The 15663-nt window shown below is 39.9% G+C and overlaps 3 protein-coding genes across 3 annotated transcripts; 1 reads left to right on the top strand and 2 right to left on the bottom strand.

The window, feature by feature from the left end:
- The first annotated feature begins 7377 nt into the window (after nucleotides 1–7377).
- Nucleotides 7378–10455, top strand: LOC105183829 (WW domain-binding protein 11). Its single transcript, XM_011142211.3, has 7 exons — nucleotides 7378–7608; nucleotides 7708–7833; nucleotides 8314–8411; nucleotides 8580–8751; nucleotides 8823–9076; nucleotides 9153–9696; nucleotides 9840–10455. The coding sequence occupies exons 1-7, from the start codon at nucleotides 7545–7547 to the stop codon at nucleotides 10271–10273; spliced, it is 1692 nt and encodes a 563-aa protein (XP_011140513.1). The 5' UTR covers nucleotides 7378–7544; the 3' UTR covers nucleotides 10274–10455.
- A 186-nt stretch (nucleotides 10456–10641) lies between these two features.
- LOC105183828 (cytochrome P450 9e2) lies at nucleotides 10642–13078 on the bottom strand. The gene has a single exon (XM_011142210.3). It carries the CDS (start codon nucleotides 12678–12680, stop codon nucleotides 11130–11132), a length of 1551 nt encoding a protein of 516 aa, XP_011140512.1. The 5' UTR covers nucleotides 12681–13078; the 3' UTR covers nucleotides 10642–11129.
- A 354-nt stretch (nucleotides 13079–13432) lies between these two features.
- Nucleotides 13433–15305, bottom strand: LOC105183827 (cytochrome P450 9e2). Its single transcript, XM_011142209.3, has one exon. The coding sequence runs from the start codon at nucleotides 15076–15078 to the stop codon at nucleotides 13564–13566; it is 1515 nt and encodes a 504-aa protein (XP_011140511.2). The 5' UTR covers nucleotides 15079–15305; the 3' UTR covers nucleotides 13433–13563.
- Between the last annotated feature and the right edge of the window lie 358 nt (nucleotides 15306–15663).

Genomic DNA, 15663 nt, shown 5'->3' on the forward strand with positions numbered 1-15663 from the left:
GAATGTTCCAACAATGACACAGTATTACACTGTTCTACACAGCAAAAGTCTGAGTTGCAGCATGTAAATCATATCATTGCTATCAATATTTCGAAATATTTTATGTAACAGATAGTAATTGTTTTTATTCCTTTAGTACGAATATAATTTACAATAGTAAATATATTTAATAAGTGTAAACGTAACCTACAATATATATGTTATATGTATCTTTATATTATACTTATTTATATGAATAAACACCGCTCCTCTCACTTTAATGTTGTCTTCAAGTCCTCTCACGGGACGCGCAGTCTATTTATATATGTCTATGAATTATATGCTTATAGATAGTTCCGTAAGATATTCATAAAAATAACAATGACAAACCGTAATGCACTCTGGTGTTACACAAAGAAACCAAACAGCGATCCAACAAATACTTTATACGGCGCAGCACAGTGATTACATTTGTCGTATGACAATCTTTTCGAATACGTTGATTGGTTAACAAACAGAATATTTTTAGGATTGCTTCGCGTACGCCAATCAATGTATCCGAAAAGCTTGTCGTGTGATACATGTAATATTAGGCTAATTTAGCGTGTCATAGCTCGAAAACGGCCTATATTTTCTCTTATTCTAACTTATTGCACTACTTCAGCAGTACCGCGATTCTGTAACTCGTTATTAGAGTTAACGACACTTTCGTTATCGTTGCGCAGCTTTTGTATACCGTAGAAAAGCTGCGCAACAATAACGAAATCGTCGTTAACTTCAATAACGAGTTACAGAATCGCAGCACAGTGCAGCTATAAAGAATAGACCCATTATCTCGTCGGTTCTGTAGCACGTTTACATGTAGGATTGATTGGTTACTGCGATATTCCCTAACCAACTTCCATCGCATGGCAAACGTGATACATTCTGCGTGCAACCTGAGAGCAGAGAGGTCCTTTCCTTCCTTCAATATATGGCTTTGGGCTTGTGAGAGTAGGCCCATACGCCATTCTTCTCGATAAAGGAGATAAAAGAAAAACAGGGACAACGTGTACCTTGTCCCTACGATCAAAAAATATGCGCAGTTACAAGAACCACATCCAATCGCCACGGAAGCGAACAAAAGACTTTAGAGCAGAGAGGTGCAACCAGAGAGGAACCTGAGAGTGTCCAACACGGCGTTTTTGGCGACACCGACTTTTCACACTGGGAAGAAAGCCACGGTAGAACGGAAACTGTGGCCTAGCAAACGAAAATGCTGAGCTCTGTCACGCTAGAGGCGACTGAGTCGTTCTTGCGGCGAAGCGCCGATGTCCTGTGGACGCGTGAAGAGAGAGCTCAGCGTGCTCAAAGACGCGATCGCGTCGCTGGTCAAATCGCCAAGATCCTTGACGGATGCTTGGAAATGAGAGTGAGAGAGAGAGAGAGTTCGCAAACTCCGAAAGGAGACAGTACCACCGCTCCTGAAAGCCAAGTTCCCAGACGGACGCTTGGAAAAAGAGAGTTCCCCCTGTCCCACACGGAGGCGACCAAAGCCCGCTCCTGAAGCGTGGCAACGCAGGAACTCACAGCTGAACATAGAAGATTTCAACCATAAAGCCTCAACCCAGCAGGGTATATGAGCACCGCAGTCAACTCAGCAAAGTGTAGAGTGCGTTGGTTTGAATCTCGACTAAACACTAAAACTTCTCTAGGAAAGCCTAGAGAGAACGTCGGTAAAGAGGGGCGCTACTCTAGTCGCAAAGACCAAATACCAGGGATTGCCACAATCGGCGTTGGGCCATGCGAACGCGCGCTGCTGGCGATCGCGCTCGGTTATATCACCCGGGCAGCCGATTCTTAGTTGCGAGCAGCGGAACTAGTGAGCGCGTCATGTAGCGGCCGCGAACGGCACTAGTGGCCACGCGCGGAGTGTCGGCGGGAGCGCCGCGTGCTTGCCTGCGAGAAACCAACGGTTAGAGATACAGGCCTGGCTCTGGTACCAAATTAAAGTCCTCTCAAAACCCTACATTTTCGACTACATGGACGACTCTCTACTCCCAGTAGAAGCGGAGATATCGACGGAGGAAGGCTGGATATCGACGGAGAATGGCTGGAAAACTTTAACTTTCGATATCTCCTAAACGGTTAGAGATACAGGCCTGGCTCTGGTACCAAATTAAAGTACTTTCAAAAGCCTACATTTTGCCGTAAATGGCGACTCTCTACTCCCAGTAGAAGCGGAGATATCAACGGAGAAAGGTTGGAAAAGTTTAATCTTCGATATCTCCTAAACGGTTAGAGATACAGGCCTGGCTCTGGTACCAAATTAAAGTCCTCTCAAAACCCTACATTTTCGACTACATGGACGACTCTCTACTCCCAGTAGAAGCGGAGGTATCGACGGAGGAAGGCTGGATATCGACGGAGAATGGCTGGAAAACTTTAACCTTCCATATCTCCTAAACGGTTAGAGATACAGGCCTGGCTCTGGTACCAAATTAAAGTCCTTTCAAAACCCTACATTTTGCCGTAAATGGCGACTCTCTACTCCCAGTAGAAGCGGAGATATCAACGGAGAAAGGTTGGAAAACTTTAATCTTCGATATCTCCTAAACGGTTAGAGATACAGGCCTGGCTCTGGTACCAAATTAAAGTCCTCTCAAAACCCTACATTTTCGACTACATGGACGACTCTCTACTCCCAGTAGAAGCGGAGATATCGACGGAGGAAGGCTGGATATCGACGGAGAATAGCTGGAAAACTTTAACCTTCGATATCTCCTAAACGGTTAGAGATACAGGCCTGGCTCTGGTACCAAATTAAAGTCATTTCAAAACCCTACATTTTGCCGTAAATGGCGACTCTCTACTCCCAGTAGAAGCGGAGATATCAACGGAGAAAGGTTGGAAGACTTTAATCTTCGATATCTCCCAAACGGTTAGAGAAACAGGCCTGGCTCTGGTACCAAATTAAAGTCCTCTCAAAATCCTACATTTTCGACTACATGGACGACTCTCTACTCCCAGTAGAAGCGGAGATATCGACGGAGGAAGGCTGGATATCGACGGAGAATGGCTGGAAAACTTTAACCTTCGATAACTCCTAATCGGTTAGAGATACAGGCCTGACTCTGGTACCAAATTAAAGTCCTTTCAAAACCCTACATTTTGCCGTAAATGGCGACTCTCTACTCCCAGTAGAAGCGGAGATATCAACGGAGAAAGGTTGGAAAACTTTAATCTTCGATATCTGCTAAACGGTTAGAGATACAGGCCTGGCTCTGGTACCAAATTAAAGTCCTCTCAAATCCCTACATTTTCGACTACATGGACGACTCTCTACTCCCAGTAGAAGCGGAGATATCGACGGAGGAAGGCTGGATATCGACGGAGAATGGCTGGAAAACTTTAACCTTCGATAACTCCTAATCGGTTAGAGATACAGGCCTGGCTCTGGTACCAAATTAAAGTCCTCTCAAATCCTTACATTTTCGGCTACATGGACGACTCTCTACTCCCAGTAGAAGCGGAGATATCGACGGAGGAAGGCTGGATATCGACGGAGAATGGCTGGAAAACTTTAACCTTCCATATCTCCTAAACGGTTAGAGATACAGGCCTGGCTCTGGTACCAAATTAAAGTCCTTTCAAAACCCTACATTTTGCCGTAAATGGCGACTCTCTACTCCCAGTAGAAGCGGAGATATCAACGGAGAAAGGTTGGAAAACTTTAATCTTCGATATCTCTTCATCCTATCTCGCGGCCGCGTGGCGGAGCCAGGCAGTCCGCCACGCGGCCGCGACCTGATGACAATCATGATGCTGCTTGTGACAACGTGATGTTATGTCGTTGCCTGCGCATTTCCGAACACTTACTAACTTTATATTAAATTAAAAAAAAAAATTTAATCTAAACATAAAAGAAATTGCTGCCATTTCTATACCAGACAAGTACAAACGAAAATTCGTCCACTACAAACATCTACGTATTATGTGGCTTCGATTTAGTTGGTTTAGGACGCAGCCCCCCCGATGGGGTTGAAGAAACACCCACCCTTCGTACTATAACTGCTGCCATTTCTATTCTAGACAACTACAAACGAAAATTCGTTCACTACAAACGTCTACGCATTATTTGGCTTCGATTTGGTCTGTTTAGAGCGCAGCCCCCCCCCCCCGATAGGGTTGAATATACTATCACCCTTATTACAAAAATTGCTGTCATTTCTATACAGGATAACTACAAACGAAAATTCTTTCACTACATATTTCTATAAACCCATTAGCATCGATTAGAATCGGTTTCAAGTCAGCCCCCACGACGGGGCGTAAATAGCTACCCTTAGAACTTAAGGGGTTGTAACTTTTTTCCTGGTCAACTACAAACGAAAATTCTATCACTACATATTTCTACAAACGATTTGGCTTCGATTAGGTCAGGTTTTAAGTCAGCCCTCCATTTTGTGGGGCTGGCCATTTTTTCAACCTTTGATAACTTTATTTTTTAACTACAAACGAAAAGTCTTTCACTACATATTTCTACAAACGATTTGGCGCAATTTTATGCAAAAAAAAGTTTTTTTTAAAAGTCGGGGGCTAACTTCACATAGGTTGTCACCGAGCATAAGCTACACAATTATTTGCAGCTGTAATTACGTGTTTCGGAGTTACAAGCTACGAAAGGTGGAAGAATGAGGCTCGACAATGACCTGTCGCGAAATATTAATTATCGAAACATGTGTCATAAGGTTTTTTAATCTAGGCCCAAAATAACAAATCCTCGTGAACTGCATTGAGCTGCGATTAGGCCTTTCGGAGTTACATGCGACGAAAGGCTTCCTTCGGTACTCTCACGACTCACTCCACAGTTATTGAACAACATTCTACTGTAATACACGCGCGAATTTCACTTTCGACACTCCCGCTGGCGATGATTGAAACGCGCGACTCAGCTATAGCGAGCAAAAATCACGAGAATTTACGGGCAACGGTTCCTCACACGACACTCAGAGGCAGGTATGGTGTCCCTCGGCGATGTCATATACGCCTGTAAAACAATCGAAAGCCATGACAGGCATATACGCATACGCATATAGGCGTACTGTACAGCGCGAGAGAAGCGAAGAAGGAGAAGTGGTGGGAGACGTTCCGATGTTGCATCCTTATCGCACGTCGCACGATCGAGAAAGAAAGCATTACCAGACGTGGTACGGTTAATCCCCAATAGCTGTCTCATTCACTCTACGCTTGAATGCAGGCAATATGAGTGAGACAGCTATAGAAACACCGCGCTGTCTCTATAGGTGTCTCGCTCGCTCTAATAGCCATGTATCGCGCTTTCCTCTTTTCTTCTTAGCAGAAATGCTGATTAAGGAGGCAATCCTGTCTGTAGACCAGAAAAATAAGCTATTTTCGCGAATTTTTGTTTTCGGAAACTAAGCAGACGATTGATTTCAAACTTATAAAAATAATAATATATATTTTATTGATGAGAATGAATTTTTATAGCGTTATAAAACAGAAAAACGCGATACATTTTTTATGCCGTAAGATATGTCAAATTGCGAGCATAAATGCCATTGGCTATTACAACGAATGAGACACCTATAGAGATAGCGCGGTGCATATAAAAAATTAATATTTTTTTATTTCGCTAGTTCACACGATAGATAGACATGTTTCGAATATGTAATTAGATGCTGAAGTCGACCGATCGACTTTTTTATATAAAAAACAGTTTTTTCTCTGATTTCAGGAGATGCTATATAGCGTCTCGTTATTATTATTGTAATTTTTATTATTATTAAATGTCTCCTAATTTTTGTTTATATTTTCAAGAGCAGAGCCTATAATTTAAGTAGCATTTTAAGGAAGATGTTGCATTTATTTTCCCTCCTTCTCGTAGTCTTTTCAAAAGTAAAGATATGTTGCGTCTGAAAAGAATTGCACAATTTGACATATCTTACGGCATAAAATAAGTTTTTTCGTAAATTTCATGAAATATCGTTTTCTTGCAAATAAAATATTCTTAACGTAAAATCATCGATATTATGACGATTTTTCAAATATAATTTTTAAATGCCTTAAAATATTAAAAAAGTAGTTCATTTTTTATTTCCTTAATTCAAACGAGTTAGCGGCAATTTCGTAGATTAATTATTTTACTTGCGTTTTTGTCCTAGTCTACTGTATTTCGAGATTTTATAGGAACCGTGAAACGGCGCGCGCCTAAACACGTCACGTTATTTTTTGTATATTTGCTACATTATTATTCATATAACGCTATAAAAATTCATTCTCATCAATAAAATATATATTATTATTTTTATCAAGTTTGAAATCAATCGTCTGCTTAGTTTCCGAAAAAAAAAATTCGTGAAATTAGCTTATTTTTCTGACCTATAGACAGGATTGCCTCCTTGATCGGCATTTCTGCTAAGGAGAAAAGAGGAAAGCGCGATATATGGCTATTAGAGCGAGCGAGACACCTATAGAGACAGCGCGGTGTCTCTACAGCTGTCTCACTCATATTGCCTGCATTCAAGAGTAGAGGGAGTGAGACAGCTATTGGGGACACCATTAACCGTACCACATCTGGTAATGCTTTCTCTCTCGATCGTGCGACGTACGATAAGGATGCAACATCGGAACGTCTCCCACCACTTCTCCTTCTTCGCTTCTCTCGCGCTGTACAGTACGCCAGTATATGTATATACGTATATGCCTATCATGGCTTTCGATTGTTTTACAGCGTATACGACATCGCCGAGGGGCATCATACCTGCCTCTGAGTGGACACATCACCCCGCAGCCAGCGCCATAACTGATCACGATTCACAATATACACAGTAGCGACACACACTGTTGGATTTGTGTAGTCAAACATGAACTGCGCATTGCTATCTTGTTTCTGATCATAACTGGTAGAGTCCACTTGAGACTACAAACGCTTTGAGCCCTGAAAGGAAGGCTATTATACGGCGTTCAAAGCATTTACAACATTTAATGATTCGTATTCTATATGATTTGATAAAAATTTAAATAAATATATATTTAGGGAGAAGAAAAGAGAGTAAAGCCAGCGTCACATGGTGCTGGATTACTTGCTGGATGAAAATACTGCGTTCTGATTGGTACATTTCCGAAGATGGATGGAAATGCACCAATTAGAATGCAGTATTTTCATCCAAGAAGCAATCCAGCACGGAACCAAGCATCATGTGCCGCTGGCTTTGAAGATCGGACTGCCATCACATGCAGGTTTTACCGTCGTGACCTGAAAGTTGATGTAGCATCGTAGTTCCCTTCTCAAAATGGGTGCAGATGGCGCCCTTTCCTAGTGCGGAAAATCGGTGGCGCCGAAATCGCCATGTTGGCCGCTCTCAGGTTCCTCTCTGGTGCAACTTACATGAGTATCGATTCATTGTTCGTACGCAAATCGTCCATTCTATTGCTAGTGCAAATTTTCGAGACTAATGTAAATAATGTTGTGGAGCTATAGGTCTTGAAAAGTTGTATGTTAATGTGATTGTCTGATCGGAATATTCTCATTAATCTGATTTTTGAAAAGAAATAAAGCAAAGATGGGTCGCCGCTCAATCAATACTACGAAAAGTGGGAAGTATATGAATCCCACTGATCAAGCACGTGAGTATTATATACGGATAGAAACATAACCAAGAGGATATGACCAAAAAGTGTATTCTGTACTCACTAAAATACTTGAAAATACGTTTCATTTTACAGGTAAAGAGGCGCGTAAAAAAGAATTAAAAAAGAATAAGAAACAAAGACAGTTAGTCAGAGCGGCTGTATTGAAAGGAAAAGATCCGGCACAGATTATCGAAGAAATGGAAAAGATTGATCAGATGGGTTAGTATAGATGGGTTATACTTTAACTTTAGAGTAATGTATGTCATATATTTAGAATATCTAGAAAATAACAGATTTTGTCAATAATTTTCTTGTTTGACATCTTTTGATACATAGAACAGAATTTGAGAAATTAAAATAGCTATATGTTTGTTTTTTATAAGTATATTTTTAGAGATATTTTATATTCTTTCTATTCTCTTTATTCTGCTACTAAATGTCCATACAACTTTATTTTACATACAAGCATTGTAACTTAGTGTTGCTATAAAAACAGCTATAAAAAGTACCTAAAGATAAACATAAATAATTGATGTTTTTTAAAGTTTGGGAATTTGTCAAATAGCCCATATATAAGAGTATTAAAGGAGAGAAGTATAATTTAAACTGTTTAATATAATCATTTATTTTAAATCTTTATTGTACATATTCATGTATTGTATCTTTATCTATTATATATATTTGTAATTTCTTTTCTAGAATACAATGTAATGCAACCACCACCTCTGAATGAAAAAGTGTTAAAGGATAAACGCAAGAAACTTAAGGAGACTCTAGAGCGAGTCCTAAAAATGTATGTAAGTAAGAAATAGCAAATAATTATAAGTTCCTTCTATTAAATATTGGTAAGCTTACAATATCAAAGAGAGAGAGAAAAAAAAGAGAGGGAGAGAATGAGCGAAAGAGAAAGTGAGAATTATAATTCTTTAATAGCATAATTAATATAACTTTCCCTCGCTTTTTAGGCAAAAGATGATCAAGAGAAATGGGCAGAATTGAAGGAACAATTAATACAATACGAACGCAGGAGGATAGACTTAGTTTCTTATTTTGAAGCAGTACGACATGCACAACAAGTACAAGTTGATGAGATTCCATTGCCATCGGCGGCTAATGATATATCTAGAATGTATCAGGGTAGGTATATCATACCTAGATATCAGTAAAAAATTAATGTTATATATTATAACTAATACACCTCCCAACAGGTTCCTTGACGTCGCAGATTCCACTACCAGATATGCCACAACCACCTGCGCATATGTATCCACCTCATCCTCATTATATATCGCAGCATCATCCTTTGATGAATATTCCGATACCACCAAGTATCTTGAAGAAGACCAGTGCATATGCAAATGCTCCAGCTGTACCTACATTAGCACCTAATAAGGAACCGCCTGGTGTACCACCGTTTCCACCACCTGATTTATCAAGCGACGACGAGGAAATGGCTGAAAATGTATGTGATTGAAATCAGTTACTAGCCATGTATGTAAATTATGAGCAAATAATTTTAACGTTTGTTTAATCGACAGGTGAAAGAACCACCAGCGAAATCTAGAACGATACGATTTGCCGACGACAAGGAGGACGGCAAGCAAGAATCGGAGAGCAAGGAAAAAGACATGGAAAAGGAAAAGGAGAAAGATAGAGACATGGCGAAAGTTAAACCGACGACGTTACAGCAGAAGATGCTGGCGATGGCTGGGCAGGATATCGATCAGTTTATGCGAGAGATGGAGGTCGTCCATAAGAAAAGGGAGACCGAACGCGCCCAGGATCTGAACGCACGACTGTCATTGCTCGAAACAGAAAGCGAGAGCAATTCCAAGTCCAATAGCAATAACAAGTCCAACAATAAAGCAGACGACGAAGAGCTGGAACCACCCGGTGCGTCGGATCACCTCTCTAGTCATGGCCAACATACGTCTCATCCGCATACACAACACACGCAACAACATACGATGCCACCGATGGGTCTGCCGCCTCCGCCTTTACTTTACAGGCCCCCGCCGCCTCCGTTACACATCAGAATGCCGCCGCCACCACCGCCTCGCATCGGACTCCGACTACCGCCTGGTAATTATCACTTGTTCATGTATTAAAATTTCTTCCTGTGTGTCTGTTCGTCCTTGACGTCCGACGTCCAACGGAATTAAATGCAGACATATATGACTGCGCATATAGAATACAAGAGATTCATTTCTTTTTTTTTTTCACAGGCCCTCCGCCTGGAATGCCGAGGATATTAAGACCCGGGCCGCCTAGCATACCAAGAATGCCACCGCCGCAAATGCAAATGTCAAACATGTCGAATATAGCGAATCCCCAACTGCAAACACAATCCGCATCGGTTGGGCAACCCAAGACACCCAATGTCCTCTCTGCCGCGCCGCAGTTAATCAACAGAAAGGACAAAGATGGAAAGAGTAGCACCACCATAGAAGCGAAGCCGCAAATTAGGAATCTGGCTGCAGACGTTACTAGATTCCTGCCGACGTCTCTGCGCGTCAAGAGAGACGATAAAAAGAAATCGAGCAGTATTTCGAGAATTACGGAAAGATTACCGGAGACACAGCCACCGAGAACTTCGCAGCCCAAAACGAAAGACGACGCGTACATGCAGTTTATGCAGGAAATGCAAGGATTACTCTGAGCTCTTGAAAAAGAATGTGTACTTTCTTTTTCTTTGATCGAAGCGGTCGATATCCTTCTTGCTTATGATAAACAATGCGGTTTTATCACAATTATGTATTGTCATTTGATGATTTTAATCTCAGAAATGTATGTATGTATTTAAGTGTACGAGCCGAATGTATAAAAGTTAAGACGTAGGAATTTGTAGTGGAATAATTTGGAACAATAACACTAGCCATATTCGACGAAACTGAATTATGAGATATCCGAAATTTTATTCTTTTGAATTGGAATTGTTGCTTTTATCGCTCAACATCGTCTCTGTTGTTAATTCGCAAAATTGTTAAGTCGCAACTCAAATAATACTTCAATATTTTGCAGACTTCAATGTTTGCAAGATTTCAACAGTTTATTTGCTATGCAGCAGTGGACAACGTAATAGAAAATGGTTCATCTTTGATTATCGGTTGATAATATTTTCTTGGAAAAACGTGAAACATTCGCATTGACGTCATCCGAGAACATTAACATCCCTCAAGAGATGTATATTGAAAAAGGATTTTATAACGTACGTATTGTTGCAATAAATTACAGAAATATATCACGGTTGTATAATTAATGCAGCGTCGTGCATTGTATTTAGTAAATTTTTTCAAAAATATACATTGTTCATAAGAATTATTGATAATAAAACTTATTTTATACTTATGAGAGAACATACAAAACTATATTCTGAGATATCTTCCGATTTGCACCTTTCCGATCTAAGCTTAATATAATTTGCAATTAGCATATTCAGAATATCTTAACAATCGATGCCGCATTAATGACCTCAAATGACATACCAGCAACGTCAATTGACGTCTTTGGTTTAACTAGGAAGAATTTTTAGTTCGCTTGATCGCTGTTGCCGCTATCGCAGGATGCATGTCGCTCCTACATTGAACATTCAACCAGAATCCGCCGTCCGGTGTCATCGACAAATTTTTTTTGCTAAATGCCATATCCGTAGTTTTCGCGCAAGGTTTCAGCTCGCATCGTGCCAGTAGATGAAACAGCAAGACTTTGATCTCCAGTATGGCGAACCTATTAGCTATACATATACGCGGCCCTGACCCAAACGGTATATAACACGGAGAGTTGTGATAGGTATTGCTGTCCAAAAATCGCTCCGGACGAAATTCCTCCGGTTCATCGTAATACTTCTCATCATGATGAAGTCCGTAAATCGAGGCCCAGACAAGCATACCTTTCTTCAATGTGAACGTCTGCCCTCCCGGTAACGCAGGAGGCAATTGAAAATCCTTTTCGCATTCTCTTTCCACAAAAGGTGGCGGATACTTTCTGAGGGCTTCACTTACTACCGCATCCAAGTACTTGAGTTGATTAATAGCTTCATAAGTCACTTCCCCGTTTGACTTTTCCAGAACTTGGTCGACTTCTTGCCGCAACTTCGTCTGGATGTTCGGATCAGTCCCGAGCTCATGAGATATGAAAGACAACCCGAGTGCGACACTCTCGAAACCACCGAAAAAGAAAATGAACGCTTGTGCGGTCATGTCTTCGATACTCAATTCTCTCTCACCCTCACGCTTACCCCTGATATCCATCATCAGCTGTATCATGTCTGGACGTGTAATATTCTCAGCGTCGCGAGTTGCGATTATGCTCTCTATGGTGTTTTTAAAAAAGTCTACAATGTTGTCACTTATCATCTTCAGACCGAGGAAGTTCGCAAGTTTTGGGAATGATTTAAACGTGAGAAACTTAATGGCTCGAATCCCTTCGAAGCTAGTCACGTATTTGCCATAGCTGAGGAACTTGTTCGTTGGATTTCTCATGGAGTCTATTTTAATTCCAAAGGCACATGTTGCGATGACGTCATTCGTAAACTTGACGAAGGCGTCCTTCATATCTACGTCGCTTTTATCCGCGGTTGTTTCCAACAGAAAATTGGTGAAATCCACGGCGCACTCCGACATCAGCATAAACATGGACTTCATCTTGCTGGATGTGAATGCCGGGCTCAACAAAGTTCTCACGTCTCTCCATTTTTGGTCCCGAAGAGAGAACAAATTCTTTGCTGACAGGGGATCGTTGATCTCGATGAAACCACGACGATTTGGAAATGAGTCGAAATTCTTGATGAGGATTTCTTTTATCAGCTCCGGATCGCGAATCAAGATGATAGGCTGCATAGTGGCATAGAATCCCACATATTTGGCGTCTTTGTTAAGATTGTATACTCTTCGAAGTAAGTCTTGGAATGACACTTGGCGTAATAAAAGCGGTATCATGGAGCCTAATATCGGAACTGCCGGCATATAGATGATACCGTGTCTTTCAAAGAAATTAAAATGTTGGAAAAGATAATGAATGCCGAGAGCTCCTATTACGACGGATAATAATATCGTCCAATACTCCATGATGAATGTTGTTACGAGTTTTTGCTAAGATCAATTCACAGATAAATTAATTCGCAGAACTCGCAGATTTGCAGAATTCGATCACATGCCGGCGATGTTGTAGGCTCGAGTAACTGTGCATAACTAGTGCCATCGCTTAATATCCATTACTATATCTGCACATTCGTCTTACGCAAGTCACGTCCAACAGTTACATGAGATAAGTGACTGAGTTACTTATGATAGATCTACGTAGGTTGAAATATAAGATCACTGTGCAGTTAAACACTGCCAGAGTAAACACTCGACTAAGCAGTAAAGCGGGATTTCAAGTCTTCGATAATGACGTTGTAATATTGAAGTTGATATTGCAAAATAAGACATACATCGATATAATACAATTTAATCAATTTTCGTGGTATATATATCTGTGTTTTATCATTATTATCATTATTATTATTTAATCGTATCATCCATTGCATTATTTATGAACTTGGACAAAGTTCTTCCAAAATATATATACAAGATATATATAGTATATAGTATGTACTTATATATATATATATACATATTATGGATACATGACTTAACGAATTATAATAATGTTAAGTAGTAAGTTTGAAAAATTAAAGTTTAAAATATCCTCACTTTTGAGAAATATATTTAATTAGCCGTCTTCATCAGATTTTAAAAATAAAATTTAACGGAACGATCACCAATCACCAAATAATATTTAATGTTAATATAGATATAATAACGATAAAAGTTATTTTTTATGAAATAAAACATATTGGAAACGCTATTTGTTACAATATAAAACGAGTTACGTTTAATTTTATTCATATTTTTAGTGCGCTTAAAATGTCTTTATGAATTAATCTCGTTGCTGCGCATGATGACTCAATCACAAATCAGATTGTATATCGCTTCTACGTTGGACACTCAACCAGAATCCATTTTCTGGCACCAGGCCTAGACCTTTTTTGGTGAATTTCATAGGCAACGTGGTTTTTGCGCAAGGTTTCAGCTCGCACCGCGCTAACAGGTGAAACACTAAGATTTTCAGTTCCAGTAACGCAAACCTGTTGGCAATGCACATCCGCGGCCCTATTCCAAATGGCATGTAATATGACGAGTTGTGGTGAGAGCTCATGGTTGAGAATCTCTCAGGACGGAATTTTTCCGGTTCATCATAATACTTTTCATCACGATGAATCGAATAGACTGGGATCCAAATTAACTGACCTTTCTCTATGATGACAGGTTTCTCATTCGGCAATGTGGGTGGTAATTCATAAGTCTTATCGCATTCTCGCTCAACAAAGCCTACCGGTGGATACAATCGGAGACTTTCGCTTATCACCATGTCTAAATATTTTAGCTGATTAATAGCGTCGTACGTCACATTTCCGTTTGAGTCCTTGAGAATTTGGTCAAACTCTCGCCGTAACTTCGTCTGGATGTCCGGATTAGCGGCAATCTCATGAGCTATGAAACACATTGCGCTCGAGCTGGTCTCGAAACCGCCGAGGAAGAAAATGAATGCCTGCGCGGTCATGTCGTCGATGTCCAATTGTCTCTTGTTCTCACCCCTGATGTCCATCATCAGTTGTAGCATGTCTGGACGTGTGATGTTTTTGGCATCGCGCATGTCGATGGTGGTCTTTACAGTGTCCTTGAAAAACCTATTTGCTCCGTCGTTTAGAATCTTTAGGCCGAGGAATTGTGCGAACTTCGGAAATGCTCGAATGAAGAAGAACTTGAGAACGTTCTTTCTAAAGAAATTAACCGCTTCTGTACCATAGAAGTAGAACTCATTGGTAGGATTCTTCATGGAATCGACTTTAATTCCAAAGGCACACGAGGCAATCACATCAGTCGTATACTTGGTGAACAACTCTTTCATATCCATGTCGCTCTTATCTCTTAATATTTCTGATAGAGATTTGGTGAAGTCCACAGCACACTCCGACATTAATGTGAACATGATTTTCATCTTACTAGATGTAAATGATGGACTCAATAAGGTTCTTACATCTCGCCATTTTTGTCCGCGGATGGAGAATAAATTTTTTGAAAACAATATATCATTGAATTCGGCAAAACCACGCCGATTAGGAAACGTATCGAAGCTCTTGATGCAGACGTCTTTGATGATCTCGGGATCTCGCAACAAAATCATAGGTCGCATCGTAGTATAAAATCCGTAATACTTGGCATCCGGATTGAAGTAATACAGCTTTTGAAGAAAATCCGCGAATGATAAACGGCGCAATATAAGCAACATATTATTGTCAAATATCGGCAATGATGGAATATGGAGAACACCGTGTCTCTTGAAGTAATTGAACTTTTGGTAAAGGTAATGCAAACTGAGAATACCTATCACAATGGATAGTAGTATCGTCCAATATTCCATGGCGAATGTTGTTTGAGAACCTTGGCAGAGCCGATTCGAGAGTGAACGAAGGATTGGCGGACCTTGCTTCGCGTATTTGCGATTCAGTAAGTCTGGAAGTTAATACGCAACTGCCAATGCCTACCGCTACAAACGTTTATATATCTATAGATCTTTCTGACGTAAGTAAGTTGCAGGATGACGTTGTAAAAGATAATAAGAAATACAGTATATATATTTAGCACTCCACGGTTGTTTGCGGTTATAGGAACGTATAATGATAAAAGAGAAAGATAAAAGAGAGAGATTACTTGTAACAAAATTACTGAAAATTTTATAATTAAAAAAATATCGACATTCTACCTTAATTTATTATTCTTTCGTTTTATATGTGCCATATTTATGCTCAAAATATCACCAAATCTACTATTAAAAAATATACTATTATTATACTATCTATTATTATATATCTACTATTATATACTATTATTATATTATTATACTATTATACTATTATTGAAACTTCTGTACTACTAGACAATATAAACAGAAGTTAAAAGTATTTATGTAAAAAAAGCTATAGTGATCTCTTCGACTTTTTTTGTC

Source organism: Harpegnathos saltator, unplaced genomic scaffold (genome assembly GCF_003227715.2).
Source record: "Harpegnathos saltator strain DR-91 unplaced genomic scaffold, Hsal_v8.6 scaffold80, whole genome shotgun sequence".
Taxonomy (NCBI): Eukaryota; Metazoa; Arthropoda; class Insecta; order Hymenoptera; family Formicidae; genus Harpegnathos; species Harpegnathos saltator.

Bases quoted from the DNA above. Each gene is read 5' to 3' on its own strand.
- LOC105183827 (XM_011142209.3), bottom strand. From the start codon at position 15,078: ATGGAATATTGGACGATACTACTATCCATTGTGATAGGTATTCTCAGT.
- LOC105183829 (XM_011142211.3), top strand. From the start codon at position 7,545: ATGGGTCGCCGCTCAATCAATACTACGAAAAGTGGGAAGTATATGAAT. The intron at 8,412-8,579 runs GTAAGTAAGAAA...CTCGCTTTTTAG, and splicing joins AGCGAGTCCTAAAAATGTAT to GCAAAAGATGATCAAGAGAA. The intron at 9,077-9,152 runs GTATGTGATTGA...TTTAATCGACAG, and splicing joins ACGAGGAAATGGCTGAAAAT to GTGAAAGAACCACCAGCGAA.
- LOC105183828 (XM_011142210.3), bottom strand. From the start codon at position 12,680: ATGGAGTATTGGACGATATTATTATCCGTCGTAATAGGAGCTCTCGGC.